The sequence below is a fragment of the Ambystoma mexicanum genome, chromosome 2q (genome assembly GCF_040938575.1).
Source record: "Ambystoma mexicanum isolate Mex_15411 chromosome 2q, UKY_AmexF1_1, whole genome shotgun sequence".
Classification (NCBI taxonomy): domain Eukaryota; kingdom Metazoa; phylum Chordata; class Amphibia; order Caudata; family Ambystomatidae; genus Ambystoma; species Ambystoma mexicanum.
The window spans coordinates 87,538,505-87,565,059 of record NC_090924.1 but is presented as its reverse complement, the minus strand read 5'-3'; the positions used below and the strand labels follow the sequence as shown (position 1 = coordinate 87,565,059).

The 26,555-nt window shown below is 46.0% G+C and overlaps 1 protein-coding gene across 6 annotated transcripts in view; it reads left to right on the top strand.

Moving 5' to 3' along the window:
* ABCA3 (ATP binding cassette subfamily A member 3) overlaps positions 1-26,555 on the top strand; it is a 1,774,001-nt gene that overhangs the window by 799,142 nt on the left and 948,304 nt on the right. For all 6 annotated transcript variants that reach the window (XM_069646922.1, XM_069646923.1, XM_069646920.1 and 3 more), the window contains 3 exons: positions 707-880; positions 2,527-2,708; positions 24,857-25,003. In XM_069646922.1, coding sequence (XP_069503023.1) covers positions 707-880; positions 2,527-2,708; positions 24,857-25,003 — 503 coding nt within the window. The remainder of the gene's footprint in view (positions 1-706; positions 881-2,526; positions 2,709-24,856; positions 25,004-26,555) is intronic.

The window sequence follows — 26,555 nt, the reverse complement described above, 5'->3', positions numbered from 1 at the left end:
ATGTGTCTTCCGCAACGGGAGGGCTGGGGGGCGTGGGTTTGTGTGGGTGTGTGCGTGTGCAGGCTAGCTGGTTGTTGCTGTTTGATATTCACATACATACACGTTTTTCTTCTGAGGGCGATTGAGTACCTTCCTTAATATTAAAATGTGTGTTATTTGCTATTTCCTGAAACAGCAAGACAGTGCCTGCATGCAATATATTAAAAAGTCATAATGTACTACATTGATGATTCATGGTAGAATGGTAATGCTCCTAGGTCCAGTAAAAGGACAAAAACGGTTTAGAATGTTTTTTGTGTGTTCTGTCCCACCACTTAAAGGGCTTGATTCATGGAGCGTTTTCCTATTGGATTGCGCCATTATAAAACACTTCCATGAATCGGGCCCAAAATATTATCCCTGCAAAGACAGACAATACAGCATATGAATAGATGCCTTTCTTATTGGAACGGAAAGAATAAATCTAGAGAGGGGCCCAACGCATTTGATCAGTTTAGTTTACCTTAATTTCAGCATAAAATGTGTACATAACACATTTTAAATGTCTTCAGCAGAAGGCCATTTCTGATGCAGATGTCTATTTTTGCTATATATTCTGCATGCACTCAATGGCAGGGTATGATTAGATGGTGTATATTATTGCAGGGACTGTGGCAGGCTGCACTTCGTCCCTCCCCCTTTGGTAATTCTCTTCTTCTCTTTGCAGCAAATGTAGGGGCTGCAGCTGGAGGCTTCCTCTACTTCCTCTCGTACATACCCTACTTTTTCATCTCACCACGCTATGACTTGATGTCCCACGATCAGAAGCTGTCATCCTGCCTTATCTCAAATGTGGCAATGGCCATGGGAGCCCAGCTTATCGGAATGTTTGAAGGCAAAGGTAAGAGTCAGAATGCAAAGGGGCATTGTGGTGGTGCTCAGAGGTGGAGAGATGGTCTTGGGAGATGAAATGGCGTAGTGGCGATGAGAGGTGGAGCGATGGGCTTATTAGTGGGGCAGATGGTGCGCAAAAGGAAGCAGAGAGTGTCACAATTTAATGGTCAGAAGGAAACCTGGGTACTTCACGAAAGAAAAGAAACCCTTCTTGTCGGAGGATACACAACCTAATTATTATGCAAGAAATAACTATTGGGGTTTCATTGATGCTCAATCGGTTGTATTGTATTCTGAACGCACAGAAATAGAAAGATGATTTGTGCCGAGTCTTTTGTGACCGACATCTGGAGAACATAAGACTGATAAATGAGGGGATGTGCCACCAAAGCATGGGAGATTTTATTTCACAGATGGCTGTTGGTTATGCCGATTAGTGGGGTGGAGAGGGGCTTTCTTGGAAATGATTATGCTGCGTGGTGGGCTGGGATGGGATGGCGGCAGGCTTGCACTAGCCCATAGGGTAGTGCCCGATAGGTCTGACGGATCAATGTTTCCCACTTTTCTCAGACAGTGTGGGAATTTTACCATCTGCAGAGTACATTGAATAATTATTTTTTAACATTGGTTCTGGACCAACACACTTTAAAATAAAATCTCTTTGCCACAGATATTTGCAAAATAGGCCACTCCGTAAAAATAAGTTTGTAATGAAAAAAAAAACGCAAATTTGATGGATGAATGTGGGCAACAATTGTTTTTGTTGCTGCCAGCATTATTACATATCCCAATCTGACCCTGTGTGAATATTACTGAGAGAATAGCTAAGTTGTAATGTGAGCCTGGGAGATGGTGCTGGAAAGCCGGGGTAATGGTGACGTGCCGCTGAGGGCTTAACAGGAGAGGGACTTTATCTTGGGGACAGATTTCTGTTGAGGACCAAGGGTAGATATTGTTCTCTGCTGGCTCAGAGAAACACCTGTATAAGCTGAACTCTGAAAAGTTACAAACTGGAACACTTGGTGGTTAACCTTCACTAGAAGAATACATTGTGTGACTCAGTGCAGTCTTGCATAGTTTTGCTTCAGGGGAACAGAGATTCCAGCGGTTGTGAAGAGTACTTCATGTTGTTCAGGATAGAAGTATAGCGAGTTGTTGACTGTTTGAGGAGATTAATACTGGTACTACTTTGGCTCCACCTATAGGTGGACACATCTTTGCTCTGAGGCTCACTATCCAGCATTTATCTGAGTACATCATTGCAATACCTGATGGAGACAAATTCTCCAATTGTCGTGCAGCGATCCCATGAGACGACAGAGAGGGAGAGAGAAGGGAAGCCAGATTTAAAAAATGGCAGGAATGCTCGTTGTCTCATTATGACACCTGAAAATGAGTGATATATATCTGCCTCAGTTCACAAGTAACAACATGGGAGAGAAAGGGGTCTGGTGTCAAGTTAGGGAAGGTTCATCTGAGAAACCTGTCAGTAAGATGCACGCTAAGACGTTCGCTAAACAGTCTGCATTTGAGGTGAGTGATACAGTGAGATTATGGCCGTGTATGGTGATTGGTTGCAGGACAGCCTAGTGCATGAGTGATTGTAGGTTATTAAAGAAGAAACCATAAGAAGTCCCCTGTATTGCCTTTCAGGAACAGGCATCCAATGGGCGGACCTGATGAAGCCTGTCAGCGTGGATGATAATTTTACCTTTGCACATGTGCTGGGGATGCTACTGCTGGACTCTGTGCTTTATGGCCTGGTAACCTGGTACGTTGAGGCGGTCTTTCCGGGGGAGTATGGCATTCCCCAACCGTGGTACTTCTTTCTGACGGTAAGTGATACTGGGCAAATAATATGTAGAGATGAGATGTCTGTCTCTCTGATCTTCTTCCCCATCTTCTCCCCTTCAAAGATTAGTCCCCATCAGTGGATGGACTGCAGAACCCTGCTCTGATCTAGATTTTCTGCTATCAATTGAGCGCCCCCCTTTTCTTTCCATTTGCAAGTGGCTGCTCCCGCCCGTTAAGAAACATATCCTTTTTTTGTTACAATCTTTAAAAATATATCAGAAATAACAATAAAACCTAGAAGTATTGCTGAGAGATGAACAGGGAATTGCATTGCAAGGTGCTCCGTCAAGCCCGGCACTGTCATTCATGACGGACAGAATGTAAGGTTTTTTGCCCAATTCTATTTAAAATCATGATTCGAATCACCTACTCTTCGCAGCATCTCTGAATGCTTTTTTTAAAATATCTTTTTTGTTTGTACGTCATGAGGAGTAGAATTTTGTTTGGATTTCCAGGAGTTCTATGGGTCTACGATATTCTTCCACATTGGCCCAATTTTAGTTTCCTTTATTGTTACAGTGCGATCTTAGGACACAGTGGATATTTTGAAACCTAGAAACATGTTGCAGTGTCTTCTTTCTTACTGCTTTCTGTAAGTAGTTCCAATGCCTTTTTCATCAGTTATTCTCCAGCCTCTTCTCTTTTGATTGTGACTGCTGCTTTTCATCATCCAGCTTTGTATATTTACTTAGTAAATTAACCCCTTTGTTGGCTTATTTGTTTGTGGTTTATACTGTGTTTCTTGCAATGTGTGTTTCATTCCCACATTCGAAATGTCTCTAGGTGCCATAGCCTGGGCAATTTCCAGTTTTAGTTAGATGTCTGTAAGTGCATAGCTCTGTCCACTTCCAGACCATGGTCACTTACCTCTGGCTAAAGACGTCATACTTTTTGCTTTTTCCTGATTGATTTAATGGCCCTTTGTCGAGATTAAACCTAATGTGAGGCCTCAAGTGGGATGCAAAGCTGATGTGCACCTGAAAGATACTTTGCCTCTTGTTAGGGAGAATTCTCATAAATGTGCTAATTCCCTTCACCTTAGAGACCCCCAGCAAATTTGCTGGATTTTGACGACTTGATTTTTTTACCTGGAGAGAGTGTTAGCCTTTTTCCCACTCTCTCATGTCTTTTGATGTGTGTTTTACTCTTGTGTTCTTTGATTATGGAGTTTAGACAACTCCATATGCATCATCTTTTCATGTGTGTTACACAGCACCCTCAGTGCAGTAACACAGGGAAGCCTTTTAGGCTGTCCCAAGGTTTGAATACCTTCTCTGGGATAAACTACTGTTTCCCAGAGAATGTAAAGTTAAATTGACTTTACTAGTCTTTTAAAATTCCTAGACCGAGCACACACTATCTTACAATAGAGTGCTGGAGGGGTTACCTAGTATCTCCTGTGTCTAGAAACTCACGTAGAAGTCAAAAGCTACCCTTTCCTATCGAAATGGCTGGTGGCAGTGGTTTTACAACGAACTACCAGGATTTTTCCCGACCGCGAACATCGGTAGCGTTAAATCGCGGGAACCATATTTTTCAAGATGGTGTGTGAACCCCCTCTGTAAAAACAGGTCCCGATCTTCTTTTTTCGCCGTTTCTTTTTGGAAAGGTCCTTCTAGAGTTTGTCTCTGAGCGCCAAACTTGGTTTGGTCCCTTTGTTCATACGCCTTTGGCGAGCTTCACGACTGAAGAACGCCTCTGGCACCTGATTGTCTGGGGTGGGCAGGAAGTGAGGGAGGTGGCCGAAACACCCTGTGCTTAGTCTTCTAGGAGACCCAAATGCACTCTGGCGTCATTGGCTTGCTGACTGTCCGGCAAGGACAGCCACCCTGCTGGGTGAGTGGCAGCTAGGCTGGAATGAATGGGAGAAAACTGTTTAAAAGGCAAGTCTCTTGGCTTGGAAGGCAGAGTCGACCACTGGAACGAAAGAACCAAAGACGAGCTGGAAGAGGACGGCTGCTGCAACTCCTCAACCGTTGGTTTGCACGCTGAAGCCCTGCTGCAGGGCCGAATCACCAAGTTCATCTCGACAGAGAAGCCCGTCAAGGACAACTTCTTCCTTTGAGTTGGTTAGACCAATCAACTCGTAAGCCACCTGGATACCATTCTCGGAGCTGGTTGTATTTTCCTCAGAGTGCTGCAGGAAACTGAATAGCTAGGGAGTAGGACTCCAGTTTGTGTGCTTGAAGATAGCTACTGGAATCAAAAAATTGCCAGTTTGTCAGCTTTGTGACCAGTCCCTTTGCAGTACAGGAGTCCCCCGACATCCTCCCTCTTGTCCCCACGACTGAGGCTCAGGAACAGTGAGATCTGCAGCAACTGCCAGAATTGCAGTCTTCAGCTGCATCTTCTTCAATCTAAAGTACTTTGAAAACCCGACGAGAGAACTTACCTCTCACTTTGAAAGTGTGTGAAACTTTGGCAACTTGCAGGCCTAGTCATCTTGTGACCAGAGATATAACTCTTTCTTCAGAGAACTACTTCCAAGAACCGTGGCAAAGACTTTTCCGTTTATCTACAGAACCGTTTTTACCTATACAAGACAGTAGCCCATTGACTTTGGCCTACCTATTGCATTGGACCAACTCCTCTGGTGAACTCAAACTATTTGCACTGTTTTAAAGTAACTCTACTATTCGTTTTATTAACTTATGCCTTTTTGCTCCTACTTACAATGCTCTGAATGCCATTTTGCTCCTACTTCAAAGTAGTTTAAATGTTTCAGAACCGGTTACTGTGATGTATTGTAGGATATTTTTGTGATATTCATTGCCTCCTTTTAGTGAATGTTTTCTAACTGACTGTGTAATAAATTAATAAGTGTTTTACCAAGAAACCATGAGTGTAAGTGTCTATCTGAATACTTGTAATTGTAGACCTCTGTGAAACCCACATTACCTCTTGAGATAAGCCTGGCTGCTCAGCTCGCTACCAAAAACTGTGTGGTACAGACTTATACCAAAGGTTGGTTTTGCTTACACCTGTAGTCATGGTTGTGTATAGTGGTCACAGAGGGTACTGCATGCAAACTTTGCCTGACACCTGAGTTATCGTTTCCCAAAGGCACCCTGACCCTGACCCAGTGCAAGTCGCCTCAAAGATGAGGCTGTGTTAAATCATGAGTGCAAAAATGCTTATGCGAAAGTATGCACATTTGGTTTGTGTAGGCAATCAATTCCATTCTCATACATGGTTGGAGGGTGTGTGGTGTGCCATGTTATGACATGCCCGAGAACAGGGCTACCGATATGGCAGAAAGACCACCTCCCACCGAAGAACAGTGAAGAGGATCTGTGGCAGAGGCAGCTTTTGATGCCACGGGGCAGATAATAGTGTGCCATCAGGACGCTGAGGGGCGCACTGGGCACCGGGTGGGAAGGGCTGCCGGCCATCCATGCCCGCCCATTGGTCTCCGACACTGTTGGCAGTGTGCCACTCAGCTTAAACCTTTCACTTTAACAACATCCTTTTTTCAATGGAGAATCCCGTGACTTGAACTTCCTTTGGCTGGAGAAAATCAAAGCCACAAACCTTGTCACTGGCTCCCCAATACACACAATGACCACGAACACACTTTCTTCCATCTGCACCTTCCAGAGAACCCCATCAACTCTGACCCTGGACAGTGCATCCTTCTTCTGGCCTCTTAAGTCTGCCCTGCAGAAAGTGAACAGAATTCAAGTGCAATCAGAATACCAGGCAAATGCAAACAGAAAAAACTGCAGAACCCACTCGCTTCCAGTGGAGCAGCTGGGCAAGCTCAACTCACTATGCATTTCGCACAAGGCGTGTGCCGAATACCAAAAGACACGGGCCACAAGGCACCCCCAAAATAAATTGGAGACCATGGCAGACCGTATAAAACCAGCCAATAAAACACATGTTGATTTAACCAAGCGAGAGCTCTACAGGGATCCAGGTAAGGTTTTGGGGTTGGCACATTTTACTCCACACTTTTGAAAGCTTTGAAGCTTTGATCTACCGGCAGATCCGCAAAGGGCGTTATGCCTACCGGGCCTAGGCCTGAGGAACAGGGTAGGCCCCATGATCCACACTCAAGAGTCCTGTGCGGGGCCCAGTGAGCCGAGCAACTCGACGCAGGCACGTGGAAGGCAGCTCGACAAGATGGCCGCCGTGCCAGAAAATCCAGACATCTGGCCAACGCCCCTCCAGGGAAGGCAGGCGGAGGACCGTGTGTCGAGGTGGGACTGGTGTCAACCAGGTATGTGACCTACATCTTATCCTTCCTTTGCGCAAGGCAGGTTCCTGCTGCGTCCGTATGGGCAGGGCAGGCAACGGCTCCAGCAGCCGCCCGCTACCCCGTCAATATCGCCTACCACCAATCCAGCCCGTGAGGACAGGTTCTTTGAAAGGTTCCTCTGGCTCTTTAAATCTCCATAGATGGGGGTCATCCTAAGGGATGCCATCCGGGACTTGCTCCCTCCAATTGTCCCGCCGGTGCTGCAGGCCACAGTACAGGCTCCTCCGGTCCCTGTTCAGCCTCAGCCCGCTACGGGCCCCCAGCCGATTGTGCAGACGGTTCCGCTCCAGCCTACGGTCCCTGTACCACAGCTCCTAGCACTCCCTCTCCGGTGCAGGACCCTCCGGATCCGCAGGTGGACACAGATGAAGTGGAGGACCCTGACACGCCGTCTTCAGCCAAAGCCTTCCACTAATGACTGGCAGAGTACTTGGGCCTTCGTCAGACCGAGCCTGAGCAACCAGCAGAGGGGGTCCTTGCAGAAGTCCTCACGCTACGTCCCGTTGCCTTGGCCAAGAAGGGTTGGCTCAAGCCCCACTTGTCCCTTCCAATGAATAAACGCCTGGATGCCAAGTACAGGCAGATGAGGGGGATACACTCTTGCTATCCGCCCATCCTCAGCAACACTCCTCTGTGATCGCTGCGGCATCACTGTACTCCAAGCCTCAGTCGTCCTCAGTCGTGCTGCTAGTCAAGGAGGATAATATCTTGGAGGCGTACAGGAAGAAGCTGTATTCCAACGCGTCCTTGCACCTGCGTCAAGCCAACGTGGATGCCATGCTGGCAGTCGTTAACCAGAGGCTCTGGTGGGAAATTGCGGATTTCCTCCCAGAGCTTCCGGCACAGAGCCAATCACGATTCAAGGCGGGATTGGCGGAGGCCAATATCGTGGCGCAGGACATCATGGAGTCCTCCGTGGCCCACATTGACACCTCTGGCCGTGCTATCTATATTGCCACAGATATGAGAAGAACGGCCTGTCTCCGTGCTACAAAATTCAACCCAGATGTCCAGGAACACATACTGGATCTTCATTTCGAAGGGGGTGACCTCTTCCACTCCACAACGGATGAGGACCTGGATAAAAAGAAAAACAGCTCTCAAACAGGCAAGTCTTTATCCATTCTTACAAAGACCATGCCCAAACCGTAAACCCAGTCACAGCAATGCTCTGTGAAGGGGTATACATACAGAGGTTTCTGCGGCCTCCAAGAGCGGAGGTCCAGGCAGCCTGACCGTTCGCTGTCCGAGCATCGGTGCAAACAACAAAATGGGGGAGGGGGAGTAAGGGCTTCTTCCAATCCCCCCTCCTCCGCAGCAGCCTCAGAGGGAAAGAAGGCATGACACACCCCTCCGGGTCCATATGTCTCCAGTGCGGGGCAGGCTTGCTCTCCATGCACATTTCTGGTGCCAGAAGTTTGCGGACCCCTGGATCCTCTCTGTAGTCTCCACGGGGTACCGCCTCCCTATCCCAGCCTCTCCTCCCTCCTCCCCTCCACTCCCACAGGTTGGTACAGCAACTCTTTTGGCGGAGAGCTGGACGCTTGTCGAGTGCCAGGCAGTGGAGGAAGTCCCAGCCTCCCAACGAGGCTTGGGCTTTTACTCCAGGATTTTTGCCATTCAGAAAAAGAACCGGGCGGGCCTGAGAGTTGTGCTGGACCTTTCCACAATCAACCTCTCCCTACCTCTACAAAAGTTCAAGATGGTTACGCCAGTTTTGATAGCGGAGACATTGTGCAAGGGAGACTGGATGTGCTCCATGGATCTGAAGGACGCATACCTACACGTCCCGATCTGGCAGCCTCATCGTTCCTTTCTACGATTCAGGATCATGGCTTCCATTTCCAATACAAGGTGCTCCCTTTCGGCCTCAACTTGGCCCCAAGGGTCTTTACCAGGCTGATGAACACGGTGGCGGCCCTCCTCAGGTCGCAAGGCCACCACATTTACCCGTACCTCGACGACTGGCTCGTCAGGGCTACATCTCCGGAAGCAGTGGACCATACCTCCCACACTCTTATGAACACACTGCACAAGCTGGGTTTTTCACTCAACATCAAGAAGTCACAGCTTCAGCCCACGCAGACACTGACCTTCTTGGGCCTCATTTGGGACACGTGCTCCGAGAACGTTTTTCCCACGGAGGACAAGATCTCGGCACTCAAGAGAGCCATGGCGCGCTTCCATAGCGGAGAAGTGACCTCAGCCTTGTGGTACCAACACCTACTGGGTCTCATGGCAGCAGTCCTATTGGCCATCCCCCACACGAGACTCAGGATGAGAAGCATACAGATGCACTTCGCAGCATCCTGAACCAGGAACGGGGCCATCAGTCAGTTCCTCTATCACTTCACCCATGGTGGTCCGGGGACTGCAACCTGAGGACGGGCAAGCCTTTCCGGCAACCTACACCACAGGTCACCATCACCACAGACTCCTCTCTCCGGGGGTGAGGGGGGCACTCTGGACGACCACTATGTCCATGGCACCTGGACCCGGCAGGAGTACCACATCAATTGCCTGTAATTGAGGGCCATCGTGCTGGCGCTCAGGGCCTTTCTCCCGGTCATCGAGGGCAAGGTCGTCCTCATTCAGACAGACAACTTGACCAGCATGTTCTATATCAACAAGCAGTGAAGTACCCGATCCTCCCCCCCTCCCCCCCACCCACTTTGCAGGCTGGCAGTCCGCATGTTGGAATGGGCCCTGAAGAACATCTTCCTCACGGCGGTCCACCCACGGGGGAATCCAACCTGGTGGCAGACAGGCTAAGCAGACTGGGAGCGGACAACTACGAGTGGCAGTTGAATGACCTAATGCTGCAGGAGATCTTTCACAAATGGGGCCACCCCCAGGTGGACCTCTTGATGCCCCGGGAGGCAAAGAAGTGCCAACTGTTCGCCTCCTGGCAGGGGCAGGGCCCGGGCTCCCCGAGCGATGCCTTTCAGATCAGGTGGGACGGAATGACAGCATACGCCTTTCCACCCACTCCCCTGATTCACTGGGTGATAAGCAAGATCAAGGAGTCTCGGCTCCTCAGCATCATCCTAATAGCTACATGGTGGCCAGCCAGGCCATGGCTTTCGGAGCTGCTCAGCCTCTCGGAGAGGCGTCCCATTCGCCTGCCGACGGGCATGGCACATCTTCTGGAACAGCAGGGGGCAGGGTCATCCACCCCGCACCAGAGAAATTAGCCATCGCAGCGTGTTTCCTGAATAAGTCGCGCTAGGACATCTCAGCCTCTCTAAAGCTAATCTAGAGATCATACAGGGCGCCAGGAGCAAATCTACCAGGGCTCAGTATAAGAGCAAGTGGACCAGGTTCTTCCACTGGGCAGACACTAAGGGTATTAACCCTCTGGCATGTTCCCTGGACGACATGCTCTCTTTTGCAGCGCATCTCGCCCATTCAGGCGGGCAGGTGGACACCATTGGGGCTTACAGAAACTCTGAGGAGGAGTGCTTTTCCTCCTCCAACCCGATTGTCAAGAAACATTTGATGGGTCTCGCTAGGCTCTACCCACCCATCAAGAAGCCACACACCGTGTGGGACCTCAACATAGTCTTGGGTGCCATTGTGCACAAACCATTTCAACCAATGGCGTCCGCAGACATCAGGCTGGTCACCATTAAGACAGCCTTTGTAGTCGCGGCTCGCAGAATCAGCAAAATTCAAGCACTGGTCACCTCGGAGCCATACACTACGTTTCACAAGGACAAGGTTGTCCTGCGGACGCACCCAGCGTTCCTTCCTAAGGTGCCTTCCGCATTCCATCTGAATGAGGAAATTGTGCTGCCCACGTTTTTTGCTGAGCCCAAAGACGAGGCACAGAGAGTGCTGCACTACCTCGACGTCAGGCGTGCACTGAAATTCTACTTGGACAGGACGAAGAGCTTCCGCAAGTTGGACGCTCTATTCATCACCTTTGTAGGATCAAGACTGGGGTATCGGGGGTCCAAGGCCTCCATAGCCTGGTAGATGGTCTCGGCCATATGAGGGACAGCATTTGCCCCACCCCCTGGCCAGCATGCATGCCCACGCGGTCAGAGCCCAGGCAACTGCCATTGCTTTCCAGTGGCATGTCCCCTGGCAAGTCATATGCTTTCAGACAGGTGTTTCTTAGGAACCTGTTTGCTTAAGAAGGGTCTCTTCTCCACCCTGGGTCTACATTCAGTTGTAATCACCCATGCACTATGGCGGAAAGGGGATGGGACTTGAGAGTAATTATAAGTTAGTCTTAGTCCCCTTTCCTCCATACGTCCCACCAACCTCCCCCTTAATAAAACTGGTGTCATTTGGCAATTTTGAATCTATTGTCGACGCGTCTATGGGGACTGAGGTGTGGCGCCGGAGGGCGGAGTCAAGGCAGCGCATGCTGCCAGGGCCCTGCGCCCCTCTAAATTTAAAGGGGAAGAAGGTTTTTTCTGGTGAAGAAGGTTCTGTCTCCCATCCCTCGCGAGGGATGCCCATGCTGTATGGAGGAAAGGGGACTAAGGACTAAGAGTATGTTAGTCACTACGTGAGTAATTTATTATTTCTGTGTTAATTCCCTTCAACCTTAGAGACCCCCAGCTCTTTTGCTCGACTCTAGGACTTTTAATTTTAATCCTGGACAGAGCAAGCCCTTTTTCTCACTCTCTCATGTATTTTGTTCTGATTTGGACACGTTTCTTTTGGTTTTGGAGTCTGACAAACTCCATAGGCATCACCTTTTTGTATTGTGACACACAGCACCTTCAGTGCAGTTTCACAGAGAAGTCCTTTGGATTTCTCTTAAGGTTTAAATACCTTCTCCTGGACAAACTACTGTGTCAGAGCAGTAAAGTGAAAAGGATGGGATCATCATCATTCAGGCTGACTGGCAGGAAAGGCAAAGGGGATGGGGGACACCAGAAACCTATTGTAGAGTTGCTTAAAGGGTTGCACCGCCGCCCAAGGCCAGCAAGGTGCAACCAAGGGTGTGTGTGCTGAGCTTGCGCTCGGCGCAGCACCATAGACGACAGCGTGCATGCTCACACACCGCTACTGCATTGAAATGAATGGCTAATGGTACTCGCACAGCCCAACAGGAGCCAAGGGGGGGGGCTCACTGGTCAACATGCTGGAACCAGGGGGGGCTAGCATCCCCCTTCTGGCTCTGCCACTGGAGAGAAGCCAGTAAAAGGATTAAGTTGGTTATAGACGTTCTACTTGATTGTAGTCAAAGTTGTAATATCCAGAAGATTGATGATGAGGTGGCAAAGAAACCAGAAGCATCTAATGATATAAACCAGCCCAATGGTTCTGTTCATATTGTGGAATCCTGCGAAACAGGATTTGCCGCAGGATTCTTTACAGGGTTCTTGGCCGCTACAGAAGAAGAGGTTATTGAGACACTGTGCAATGAGCTGTCCATGATTGAATTATTATTACTCTCTATTCATTTTATTATTACTCTGTATTAATACTCCCTATTACTCCCACCGCCCATTGTGCGGAACAAATTTCAGAAACCCCAATTAGTTTGTAAACCTTGGCAAACTGATAAACGTGCAGCTTTTTCGAATATGACCACCACACGCACTATTCTGAATCATTCCAAACATAAAGTGTCCTCACCTACTCCCCTACCTGTGTCAACCTCAGAACTTTTTGCTTGTACTGGTAGATTATTTTTCCTTATACCTCTGTGAGTGGGAACCTTTTTCCACACCCACTGAATCTTTTACTCTTTTTATGAGTGTCATTTTTAAGACTCCCCTTAGTGTCTTTAAACGTTATCCTCTTTGACAACTGTTTGGCAATAAGTGCCTATTGTTGCTGGGTTGCACTAGGGCATCCCCTTTCAACTTTCTCTGGCTAACCTTGTGAGAACTACTGATCCCAAGGGTAGAAAGAATCTTTGGATCCCTTTTACATTTTATTAAGTGAGACCAGCACCCCCCACCTTATGTGGAGTGCTGGGAGATACTGAGTATCTTCTTTCTCATTTTAAATGTAACATTCATGTTACAAGGACAACATTACCTTTAATGGCTGGAGGCAGTGAACCTTTTTATTAATTCGGTGCACCTTTATTGGGGGCTGTTTGCACAGTCCCGATAAAGGCCTCCATTTTACCAAAAGGACTTCTGTCTTCTTATTTTGCCATTTTAGCATTTCATATCCTTTCTTGTTCCATCTCCTAACATCCAGGGCGGGAAACTCCTTTGTGTTAACTTTATCTTCGGTGGGAATCCCTGGTTTCCCCGCACAGGCTCCAGAGTGTCTGTGAAGGCAGGAAGCGAGGGAGAAGTCCAAAACTCTGCATCTCTTTTTCTTCCAGCCTACTGCGAGAATCCAGTTCCAACAGGAAGCCTGGCTGCCTGTTGCACGGTTGTTTAATTGGCTGGGTTCCTGCATAAATGTCCAATCCTGGAAGCTGAAGAGGTAGTCAACTACTGGAACCAAAACCAAAGAGGAAGATGAAGAAACCGCAGCTCAGACTATTTTGTTGTGTAACCGGAACCTGCTGTAGCCCTTCCTTCCAATCGACCTGGGGACTCCGAAAACAACAACCCTGACCGAGAGCCTGGTGAGACCCACTAGACTACAGAAGACCTGCATTTTGAGCCATCCCACGTCGTGCTGTGACCTTGCGGGGCAGCAATACCCTGGGACCTCGAGCCATTGTGTGGTGCAGTCTTCAGAATTCTGCTGAAACTTAGTGGCATGATTCCAGTACGAAAAGTCCCCTCATCAGAGTGCTGGACCTCACAAATGACTAGAATCTGCCTGGCAATATACTGTCTTCTTCGGAGCTCCTGAAAAGGTGCCAAATCCAAATCCAGAGCCGAATCTGGCCACGAGGAAACACTTGCCTGGATCCTTCTCCTGTGATCCCTGCTGCAAATATCCTTCCAAAGTCCTGTCTTCTTGACAAAGGAATCCATCGGCCAGGTTTTTTACTGCATATCCTGAAATCTTCCTGCTGCAACTCTTCTTCTAAGCTGGGGTACTTTGTTGGCTGGGGTATTCTACCTACTTTAAGCCTTTGTGATTTCTGTATAGCTTTGGGGTGTTTTCTGTGATTGGGAGGCCACTTATCAAGTTCACCTAGACCCACTGCGGAATCCTCCTAGGGTGTCTTCTCTGAAGTCCCTGGACCCTCAACTAACTTTAAAGTTAAACAGTCTTCCTCTGTAACTCTGACTTTGCGTGCAACTGAACCCTATCTCACCCTGCCTATAGCTGGCACCTAGACCACTAGGGTCCCTCTACTGCCTCTGAGTGAACTCATGCTATGGAATAAGGGAAGGACTGGATAAAAAAAGGGTTCTGCCTTTGTTAGGTTATATTTGCACAGAACTGGTAAATCTTCCTGACCTGGGTCAACCCCAGAACTTTTTGCTCCATTAGAGGGATATTTTTCCTTAATACCTCAATGAGTGGGAACCTTTTTCCACACTCCCATAATCTTTAACTCTTTTTATGGGTGTAATTTTTAAGACTCTCCATAGTGTCTTTTTAAAGTTATCCTCTTTAACAACTTATTGGCAATAAGTGCCTGTTGTTGCTGGGTTGCCCTAGAGGCTCCCCTTTTAACTTTCTTGTGCTAACCTTGAGTGAACTATAGATCCCAAGGGTAGAAAGGATCTTTGGATCCCTTTTACATTTTGTTAAGTGAAACCAGCACACCCCACCTTATGTGGTGTACTGGGGAGATGCAATGTATCCCCATTCACATTAAAACTATAACAATTCTGTTACGGTGACAAGCTTACCTTCAATGGCTGGTGGCAGTTAATCCTAGTATTAATTTGGTGCACCTTTACTGCGGGCTGTGTTCACAGCTGCAGTAAAGGGACCTAAGGGTGTCCATTTTTACCAATGTGGCCTCTGTCTTCTTTTTTTTTGCAATTTTAGTGTTTCTTTTTGTTTCTTGTTCCTTCCCCTGACATCCAGGGCGGGAAATTCCTTTGTGATTTTTGTCTTCGGCGGGAGTCCCCTGGACAGGCTGTCTGTGAGAGCAAGAAGTGAGGGAGGAGTCCAAAACTCGCCAGCCCTTTGTCTTACGTCTTGCTTGAATGGGGACAAATCCCAGTGGGGGGCTGGCTGTCCTGATTGGACAACCTGACCGCCCCTTCTTGTAAAATGCAGGGAGAGAATGCAGAGGTTGTGTTATAATTCCTGATAAATACTGCGAACCTGGAAGCTGAAGACATGTCGACCACTGGAACTTAAACTCAAGAGGAAGATGAAGGAAAAGCGGCTGAGACGATTTCCAGCGACCAGAGAGCCTTCTGTGTATCCGCAGCCTGCGGTAGCCCTTCCTTCCAATCGACCTGGGGCCTCTGAAAACGACAACCCCGACCAAGAGTCTAGTGAGACTCACCAGACTCGGAAGACCTGCATTTTGAGCCATCCCACGCATTGCTGCAACCTTGCGTTGTTGCAATACCCCAATACCCTGGGACCTCAAGCCATTGTACGGTGAACAGTCTTCCGAATTCCAAATCTCGCTGAAACTTCGTGGGTATCCTGGTGGATCTCCAGAGACACGAATCGAGTCCAAAAAGTCCCCTCACCAGAGTGCTGGACCTTTAAAACTACGAGAATTCAACATCGATTTTCTGTCTTCTGTGCTCCTTGAAAAGACGCCAGAACCGCATTCAGCCACCAGGGAAACCTTACCTAGACGCTTCTTCATCGATCCCTGCTGCAAAGTCCCTTCTGAGGTCTTGTCAGTCTCCACGACAAGGAATCCACTGACCGGGTATTTGGCTGCAGACCCCGAAGTTCTCCTGCTGAAAATCTTCTTCATTGCTGAGGTACTGTGTTGGCTTGGGGTATGTACTTACATTAAGCCTGTTAGGATTTCTGTGTAGCTGTGGGTTGTTTTATGTGATGGGGATACCTATCATCCAGTGCACCCAGTCCCACTGCTAGAATCCTGCTGGGGTGTCTTCTGTGAAGCCCCTGGACCCTCTTCTAACCCTGGAAGTAAAGTACTCACCTGTTTGCCTAGTTTTCCTAAGGAACTCTGACTTTTGCTACTAAAGAACCTATTCTGACACTGCCTGTTGGTCACTAGTCCTAGTGAACCCCCTTCTACTCATGCTACAAGAATAAGGGAAAGACTTTCAAGGGATTGGGACTTCTGCCTAGAAAAGAAAACAAGTGTTTCAAAGTGACTTACTTGTAAAGAGTTGGTTGGTAACTTTAATTCTCGGTTACAAAAGTTCTTACTGATCTTGAATGTGTGATGCACTATTCCTAAAAGTATGGTTAACATCTTTTCTTCTTTAGCAACTGTTTTGCCAGTCTAAATAGAAATTAGATGTGAATGTATTTTACTCTCCTGTGATTAGGTTGTGCCTCTTCCCAAAAGCAAAGTGTTGGTATCACCAGATTAGTCCTTTGAGGATAATTGTAGGAGTGTCTCCCAACTGGGTCTTGTTTCCCCTGACTTGCTGCTAGCGTGTCCAGAATAAGTCTGTATTAGGTTGTTGCCTACCTAGAATAACTTTGAGTCATTCAGTAAAGTGTGACATTGGGTTTTACTTTGCCCTTCATTGTGAGGTTAAAAAAGTATGTGGGTTTTACTTCCCTTGTGTTAGCTGTGTGCCATCCAAAAATAAGTTACAAGAGTTACTGCTTACCTCAATCTGGGGTTGCCCGATTTCAAAAGCACCTGTGTGTATATATATATATATATATATATACACAAATATTACATTATTTGGTTTTACTCACCTAGTATAAATGTGTTGTGACAAAAGTAGTTGTAGGTTTTTACTGCACCTAGAATAAGTGTTCCACTAGTCACCAAAAGTATATTGTCCAGTTGACTGAGTGAGTGATTTGTACTGAGAATCATTATACAACTGGAAGTGTCTACTGCCCTTGCATTACTGAATGTAATTGTAAAAAGTAACCATTGTTTTTTACTCCCCAGGAATGGGCTTGGCCTATACTGAATGTGTATGAAAAGGTTTTGACTTCCCTAGAACTACTGTTAGGTATTTTCAAATAAGGTCTATACTTGGGTCTGTGTACTTTCAAGTATAGTGTTGAATTTTTATACTGCGATTTCATATAATGTTTTAGTACTTACTTAACCCTAGATTTATCTGGGCCTATCTGTATCTAAATACATCCTTTATTTTTACATACATAGTGTTTCAGTGTTTCTTTGGATCATGTGTGTTACAGTTTCGCTTGTACTGATTCTACAGCCCTCTCTCCCTTCTAAGATAAGCCTGGCTGCTCTGCTTACGCTATCATGAACTCAGGTGGTACAGCCTTATACTAAGAATGGAGTCTTGTACTGCCTCAGTTGAATGGTTTTACTAAGCCCTTAGTTAGACTTCAGAAAAACTGTCCTAACAGCCTAGACAAGAATAACAAGTGTACAAAAGTTAATTGTAAAAGAAGCTAGTTGCTAACTATAACTCTGTGTACAATTTTTTTTTACTTACCTTGAATGTGTGTTGCACTATTCTTAAAAGTATATATAAGGTTAAAGTTAAATCACTCGCCTGTGAATTTGTTGTGCCCCTTCCCCAAAAGTAATACTGTTGGCTTCACTTTACTATTCCTGTAAGGATAGATGTATGTTTCCCCCCAATTGGATCTTGCTTCCCCTGACTTGCTGTTAGGTTGTCCAGAATAAGTCTGCCTAAGGTTATACTAACATCTTAAGTTGCTGAAAGCTCTTTCAAAAAGTATATAGGTTTCACTTACTTTGAGTTCGCTGTGTGCCATCCTAAAACAAGTTAGAGTTATTGCTTATCTCAATCTGTATTCCACTGATCCTAAAAAGCAACTGCAATAGAATGTTACAACATTAGGTCTTACCTGCCTACAATAGCTGTGTGCCATTCCTGAAAAGTGTTCCTTTAGGTATAGCTGACCTTTGTCTGCCTGGGGCATCCAAAATTAGTGAAACGTGTTCTTTCTTATCTTCGACCATGTTCCACTGAGCTGAAAAGCAGCTGTAATTGTATATTACACCAGAAAAGGTCTTACCGGCCTAGTAGAACTGTGTTTATCACAAATGTAGTAGAGGTATATACTGTTCCTTGAATCTGTGTTCCATTATTCCTAAAAGTATATTTGCAAGTTGGTGGACTGTGATTTCATTGTTGAGTGTCACTGCAAAACGGACAGGGTCTACTACCCTTGTATTACTGAAAGTAATCAGAAAGTAATCTATGAGCTTACCCCTTAGAAATACTGTTAGGTGTTCTAAATAAGGTCTGTGCTTTGATCTGTTTATTTAAAGCATAGTGTTGTGTTTTTATAATGTGTTTATATGCTTTATGATAGTACTTGCTTACCCAAGAACCTCTTGGTCTGCTTGTATATAAAATCAACCCTGTATTTTTTACAATACATAGTGTGCACGTGTTTATTTGGACCATATGTATAATACAGTTTATTTGTACTGATTCTACAGCCCTCTTCCCGCCTGAGATCAGCCTGGCTGCTGTCTACGCTACCTTGAACTCCGGTGGTACAGCCTTATACTAAGAGTGGAGTATTGTACTGTCTCAGTTGAATGGTTTTACTAAGCCCTTAGGTGGACTTTAGAAAAACTGTCCTAACAGTACACAAAAGGATGTCGAGTCAAATTAAACAATTAAAGACACAGGGCCTCATTACACGGTAGGCGGTGAACCATGGCGCAATTAGCGCCATGGTTCATGCCGGTAAAATACTGGCCCCGCCTTGGTGGAAAGGGGAATTAGCGCCTTATTCCAAGGTTGGAGGGGCGGTAATTCCCCCTTCCACCATTGCCCTTCCCCATTCCCATTTTTGCCCCATAGGGCATAACGGGAATGGGGAAGGCGCTAATTACGGCACTGCAAATTGCGGTACTGTAATTAGCTCCCTGGGTCCCTTTGCGGGTTGGTTTTTAACGCCTGCAAAAAGCAGGCGTTAAAATCCCCAACCCACAAAGGGACCTCGTATTAAGACGGTAAGGATTTACCAGTACCGGTAAAATAACGGTACCGGTAAACCCTTACCGCCTACCGTGTAATGAGGCCCACAGTCACTTTCCATCCAACGATAGTTTCTCCATCTAATGCATCATCTGCGGCTATTTTTCCATTTAATCTACACCCTATGGTTCTTATGGATCAGCCATCTGGAATCTGTAAGGGATATTGCGAACCCTATGAAAACATTTTATTTGCGATGTTGGTAAAGCTAGAAGAACTCTACCCTAAAGCGGACACTTCATTCTTAGACCACTCCTCTCTTCTAGCAATGTGGGAAAATATTCCCCAGCTTTCTTCGATCTGCAGTAATGACATCTTGCGTGTTGAACTACCCAAGTGGAATAGTGCCTCTAATTGGGTTCCAATTGAGCTTGCCTCACCCGCGTCTGTTTCACTGTTATGTACATGTACTTGACTTTTGCAGTCTATGGGGTTTAAGCTGACAGTATGTCGCAAGCGGGTCCCAAAAGCACATTCACATTTTGATCCGCCTGTCTTTAGTCTTAAGAATCCGGCACTCATTTTTCTGGACAATTTCTTAGTGGATTTTAAACTACATCTGCTCATTTACATACTATAATCACGCTGCCCTGTTGGAGTGGCTTGTCAAAAATCATTGGGACCTGTCCAGCTTCATGAAAATGCTGGATCAAACATTGCATTTGCGTTGCAGGGTTAGAGAGGTACTGATAAATCACAATAACATCTTTGATATTTCCATACATCATGATAAGAAACAATATCGTAAACAGTGTACCTCAATTAAGAATGCCTTAATGAACACGTGACATGACAAAAAGAGAATGATTGCCCATGCTTCTACTAGATATAAGAACTGGCTTCGTAATTATGCATGTCTGTGTCCAGGTTTGTTCTGCATGGGGCTGGCGGCTTCCTGGGCGGTTGCTCTTGGGGTGTTTCTGCAGGCAGGGGCTCCAACATTTGGTTTACCCGTTCTAAAACTAGGGGCTTTCATGAAAATAGCGTTTCCCAGGGGGTGCCCGGGCCCCGGAGAGGCCGCGTACTCTGTGACCCTGTCTGAAGGGGTCTTGTGGGGCTACTACCTGGGGGACCAGTTTACGTTTCTCATCCTATCGGTTGGACGTTTCTCACCACAGGGTTGGCTCTTTTGGGGTTGGGATTTGTCTGTTTGCATGTGATTCTCTGGGGGTTGGAATGCTGTTGTGTTGCAGCACATTTGTCTCTGTGTTTATTTAGGATCTCTCTGTGTTGGTTATGCTTTGGTATACCTCAGAGGTAAGTACTCGGATGAGGAAGAGGGACGTGGAGGTAATGCTGTGATTACTTACTGGTAATCTTCATTACTCCTAGTCCTACTCTTCATCGTAACAGTACTGACGACCCTCCTCTCCCTCCCTATGAGGAGGGTTCTTTGATCTGGCTTGGTTATTGTGAACTGGGGCATGTGGGTAAGGAGGGGGTATTACACTGCAAAAGGAAAGAAAATTAAGAAGGGTTCCTGGGTCGGCGGCAGGGTATCAAAAGTAAGTACTGCGACAAGTAAGAGTAAGAGTAGGGCTGGGAGTAATGAAGATTACAGGTAAGTAATCCTAGCAGTGGTGAGTGGAGATAAGGAATTTAAAACAAGGAAAACGAATAAAGACAGTTTCTCATACAGGACTGAACGCAAACAAATTTCTACGTGCAGTAAGGAGCATGGAAAGTAAGTGAAAGCCTATGCATATTTCTTTTTTAAATAAAGAGGTTGCATCAAATATACAATACAAATAAAGAAGATAGCACATATATATCATATGTGTGTTCAGCTAAGCATGACTACTGTGGAAGAAAAGTGACTAGAAAGAGAGAGGGTTGTTTTAATTCTCCAAAAGCACTTTGTTTCTGAAAACATGTTTTGGAACTCTAATACATAAATAGCTAGTTTAGTGAAAGTTAGTAGAATGTTTTCTTCAATGAAAGAAAAGCCTCGCCACTTTTTCTGAAGTCACTCTTTAAAAGAACACTTTTGGATCAATTCCTTTTGAAATTACAATAAATCCAGCTGGCACATCGTGGAGGATCACAGGTATTGGATTATTTCCGAAACTGGTTGGGGAGAAGAGAGGTAGTTAAAGGAAGTAATTAAAACACTTGTATTCTTATGTGCTCTCTGCGGATTCCTGACGAAAGCTGGAAGGAATTGTCACGGCTCGCTGGCACCGGCGTTCCCTGTGGCAACGCTGGAGATTGCGAGCACTCTCCGTTTCCCCTTCTTCCAAGATGGCTCCTCATCCTCTGGGTTACGGTGCAGTGTTTTCACGCTCGCATGGCAGACGTCCTCTGACATCATCTCGTTCTCCCATGGATTCTGGATATGGCACAGCAGAGCCGAAGCTCAGTGCGTCGCTTCTCTCTACAGACGCTACGTGAGTTTGCAACTAGGGTGTTTATTACTCTATACCTTATTCCTATGCTTACCTTTCCTTCCTGCTCTTTCCTACAGCCTTGCCTTTCTGCCCAGTCATCCCGTTCCGCTGCCCACGAGTCTACAGGAAGCTCCGGTAGCCTCCCCTTCCAGACACGTTAGGTACACCACCAACCATTACATTGATTCCTCTCGTATCTAGTTCCTTCGCTCATCTCTTGTTTACTTATCTAGAATCCGGACTTTGCCGAGATTCTGTGACCAGATCCAGTGAGTCCTATAATCTTGAGGAGCTGCAGCCAGCGGATAACGCGACCGAACCAGCTCCACATCCGTTCCAGCAGGGTTTTTCCCCCCAGGAGGGTTTCCCTGGGATCCCTTGCACAACCCTTCGTTTCCCTCTTAGGGTGGAGGGAGGTGTTAGGGGCCTCAGGGGGCTCTCCATTTCCCTTGTTGGTTGCTGCACGAGACAGGTTAGTGTTGAAACATTAAAGGAAGATAGTGCTTTTCTGGTTTTGTCACTGTTTGATTGGGGTGACCATTGTTGATTTCTGCCTGCATCGTGTCCTTGGGGTCTTCCGAGGTAGTCGACAACACAGTGGTCATTTATCATGCTAGGGTTATCCAACTGTCCAGTGCCAGGATGGTTTCGCCAGAGTGTGGAACTGCCGACGAGTCAGACATAAATCCTGATGACGAAAGTAACCTCTTCACCAACAAGCCATATATCCCCTCCAAAGGAGCCAAGAGACAAAGCATGGGGGACTAGCAATTTTAGGGACCTCTAATGTAGTTTCTGAATACAGGAGGTGAGATGCCATACCGGCTTCTACCCCCTATACAGCTATTCGGTTTAACCGGTGTAAAGTCTTTACCCTACCTCTCCCTTGCCTGATGGTGGAGGTCTCGTCAAGGATCTTCCCTGGTCTTTCCATGAGGTGGTGGGATTGGGAGAGAATCTCCTAATAACTTGACTCTTATTGGTCTTCAAAAACACAAACTGCCAATTGGTTTTGCAATATCTTGTTCAGTTTGCTTTAAAGACTTCTAGCATCCTGCAAAGGGTTTTATGCGGATCTGTGACTGTAAAGGCACTGGGCCCCATCTCCTCTAGCAAGGGAATTACTTTTAAAGTTCAGAATCTTATAATTACAAGATTGTGTATGGTATTTTAACTCCTTTCTTCTTACATATTTCTTCTCAAATTGGATGTATCACTTGCATTCTCTTTTCTTCACTTACTTTGCTACACTACAGTGTTCTTTTGCTGTTCTTACGGTGTTCAGAAGTAAACTGCTGGTTCTTTGTGGCCAGAGCACCCCACAAGTGAATGTGTATATAAAAGTAGAGTATGTTTACTGATTTACCTGCCTGTTGTTTTTAATTGCATTGCTACGAGTTTGTCTAAGGCCTAAATAAGTAATTGTATTTATTTTACATTTTACATTGTGCATAACGTGTGTTATCAAGAGTGTTCTGTGTGTGCTTAACTGAACCCTTCACCACTCTCGCACTCTCCTATGTCCAAGCCTTACTGCGCAATCACACTACTTTGATAGATTTTGGCTAGACATTAATGTCTTTACCTATTTTGCAGATTAGGGTGGCCTCTTAGAACCTGTCTATAGGGCTGATTTTTGAAAATGGATCTAAACAGCTGGGGTTGGCTCTGCTCTGTCATTCTTACCCCTGTAGTGTCATGCCATGAACCGAGAAACCCTGCAATCAATAGGAGGATTGGTCTTCACGACCCCTACACGCAGTGTCTAAGAAAATCCTTCTGGTGTGGTGTACCTTCTGTCTCTTCGGGATCAGAATCTAACATGGGCTGATGCTGCTGGTCTCAACCTTGACCTTCTGACCTGTCCTTGCGTAGACTGCTAAATGACAGGTGGTCTTGGTATTCCCCTCATCCCGTACACACACCCCTCCACAGTTCTCTTGTGCCACTCAGAGCTAGTTTTTGGATATCTGTAGGTTGATCATGACTACTTCTTCTTTCAGGGAACGTTTTTCAAGAGGCCTGTGTTCTGCAGTTGGTTGCACGTGACCGTCAACAGGGTAGATCAAATCCTAACAGCATTCTCTCTTGGGGCAATAAAGCGTGTAACTAGTCACAGCCAGTTGTGCCATTGGATGGTGAATCCTCGACCTGTGCAAGCCAAAGTCAGCACTCTAAATAAACCATTAGTATGCTATACAGTAGATAAGTCCTGATAATGCATACATTTGTTCTGCAGTATTGCCAATGATCACATTTTATTTTTTTACCTGAAACAGAGCTTAAGCATGTAATTTTGAAACTCCAGTCCAAAACCGATGATTTCCAAATACAAATTTATGGCTTGTGATAAATGTACCCAATTTTCTAATGTTTTTTTCTATTTTTGTATTCATTGTTAGTAAATATGCTTACAAAATAATAATAATTTATGAAAATGATCCCCTAACCCTTCTTTGTAAGGTTTGCCCAGAAACGTATATACCTGCTGTCGGGATGTGAATATAGAGGTCCTTTGTGAGCCCAGTGTTTGTCCATCATTGATTCTAGGGTGTGCTTTGATCTCGTAATTTTGCACTCTTTTTTTTTTTTGTTTGCTTCTCCTACTTACTGCTCTATCACTTCATCTTCTACATCATTATTCTTCTTTTATCATTATCTCTGCCATTTTATCAATCATCTCCTATCCATCCTACTATTCTCCCCTCTCCTTGTCTCTCATTCACCCCCTTCTATATAATATTTCCTGACCCCGTTTGTGTTTGTTCTTTGTCTTTTTCCTTACATTTACTCTTTAACAAGATATTGTTCACTCCTCTTTCTTTGCTTCCTCATCTGTCTTATTGCTGTTATTCTCTTTCGTGTCTTCTTAACAAGCTGTCCACTGCAAGTAAACCTTTCAGTTCTGCTCTCGCAAAAACGGACACCTTGAATAGTATATTCTCCAGTGATGTATCCTACTCTGACCTCTCTCAGCTCTTTTACCTTTGTTTGTTTTGACGCTCCATCCCCAGCTTCCCCCAAATTTTTCGTTTCACGTACTATTTCCATGTCATCCCCCATCACCCTAATACATGATGTTCACCATGATTGCATGATCCAATTCCTCTGTCGTGAAACTTGGGTTTTCTCCTGATGTCCAGCTCCCTGCTTTTTCCCTCACAATATCTCTCCCCCTCTACCCCTCTTTCCCTTCAGCTCTTCCCCCCCAACACTCTCTCCCGCTCTCTCTCTTTCCCCTGGTCTCTCCCTGCTCTCTCTCTCGTGTGTGCACTCTCTCATCCCCCTCTTTCTTGCTGATTTCCGTCTTTGTTTATTCTCTGCACCCCTTTTCTCTACCTCAATTCTATGATTTTTTTATCTATTGGATGTTATTGTTATATTTGGAAAATGTAATGCTCCAGAAGCGAATTTAGCACATTGTTACCGAGACCAATGGCCTATTTCACATCGGTAGCAGCAAGTTGGCCCTGTTTTTTCTTCCAGTACCTAACTATTTCCCTCTCTCTTTTCAGCCTTCATACTGGTGTGGGACTCCCAGTACGAACCTGGTGAAAGAAAAGGAGGATGAGGAAGATCCAGAGAAAGCACAGAAGAACCTTTTCATTGAGGAAGAACCATCAAACCTGGTGCCTGGGGTCAAAATCAAGCACCTGTGCAAGGTACAGGAGATTGGGATGCCTAATGCTCAGTGTGCAAACCCTTTGGTTAAAGGGAAGGCATTTGGCAAAGGCTGCAGGATATGAACTGTACCTTTTAGTGATGCAAGCTTTAAGAACAGGGGATAGCTTTCGTTTCTCTAGATCACTTTATGTATAATTTGACCGAATTTCCATAATCTTTCCACTCGCAGTCTACTAAACAATCATTATATTTCGTGTCTTTAGCACGGATCGTTGCAAGTTTAAATTGCCAAATCCACCCTAAACCTGTAGGTCGATCGGAGAGTGGCAAAACCACAAGCTTCAGACCAGATAAGCTAGTAGTGTCCTTAAACCCAAAAAGGTAGCAAATTGATATTTTCTCCAACATCAAATGCTTTTTGGTGAAGGAAACACTGTTCCCTCAAAGAAAGAATACCCCCATCTGCCGCATGTAGCAGAACTCGACATACCAAGTACGAGTATCAGCCACTCCACGTGTTACCGGTAGCTCCATGCACTCTAGACCTCCACTGAATATTTCTCCTTATCAGAGGAGTGAAGCGTTCTAGCTTCATTTGCCCTAGACAACATATTAGTGAAGGGGACAAAAACCTTCCGGGCTTCTTCTGTGCAACATTATCACAAGTGCCGAAGTCCCCATTGTGGTTCTGGAAACCACCAGTTCAGTTACGTGGGGTGCTGAGTGACACTCTGAGCCAGTGGATGTTGGGCCTGGAGATGATCCCCTTGTCACTTTGCTATGATCCTGTGCACATGCAGAAGTTAGTCATATTGGCTCACCACAAGCTAGTCCCAAGAGTCCAGCGCCTCCCCATAGTCCCATCAGATAAAAACAGCCCTAGCAACTGAAAACCTTTCGTAAACTCTTCTAATAGTGTGCAGACTTGTGTAAAGGCTCCTGCTCCCCAGTGAAGGGAGCCCAAAGCTCTACCTTGCCAGACCTGAGTCTCTAATAATGGAAATGAAGGCTTTTTTTTTAAGGGAGAACTTTTCTGTGTCATTGATGAAAGAAGCGGGTTCAGTGCTACTGTTGCCACTTCAACCAGCACTTCAAAGGAGTTTTGTTTAAAGGTTTGTGGGACCTGCAACAAATGTTTCATCTTGCAGCTTCCTGAATACTGAAAAAGGTACTTGAGCGGTAGTGTTACAACTCCAGTGTTCACTGTCAGTAGAATCACACTTTCTTTCTAGCCTGTCATTCGCACACTGGCAACACTGCAGAACTTAGCCCAGTACCCTCAAGGAAGGTCAGATAATCAAATCTGAAAACGGAGATGATAGACCGGCCAGATATAGGCTTGGTGCAACTCCCTTAGCCCAAAGCAGCCCCAGCTCTGAGAGGCTAGCCATTCCCAGCACTCACTCAATTAGCACTCAAAGATGGAGTCCATTAGTGTAATACCCCTCCCCGACACAGACAGTATGAAGAGATCACAGAGCTGGGAGATGACAAGTGCTGAGTTAACAGGAGGAGGTGGTGGGATTAGAAGAGATCAAGGAGGAGGGTTAACATCCAGAGTGGAGAGTGAGGAGGTGGCAGTAACGGAGA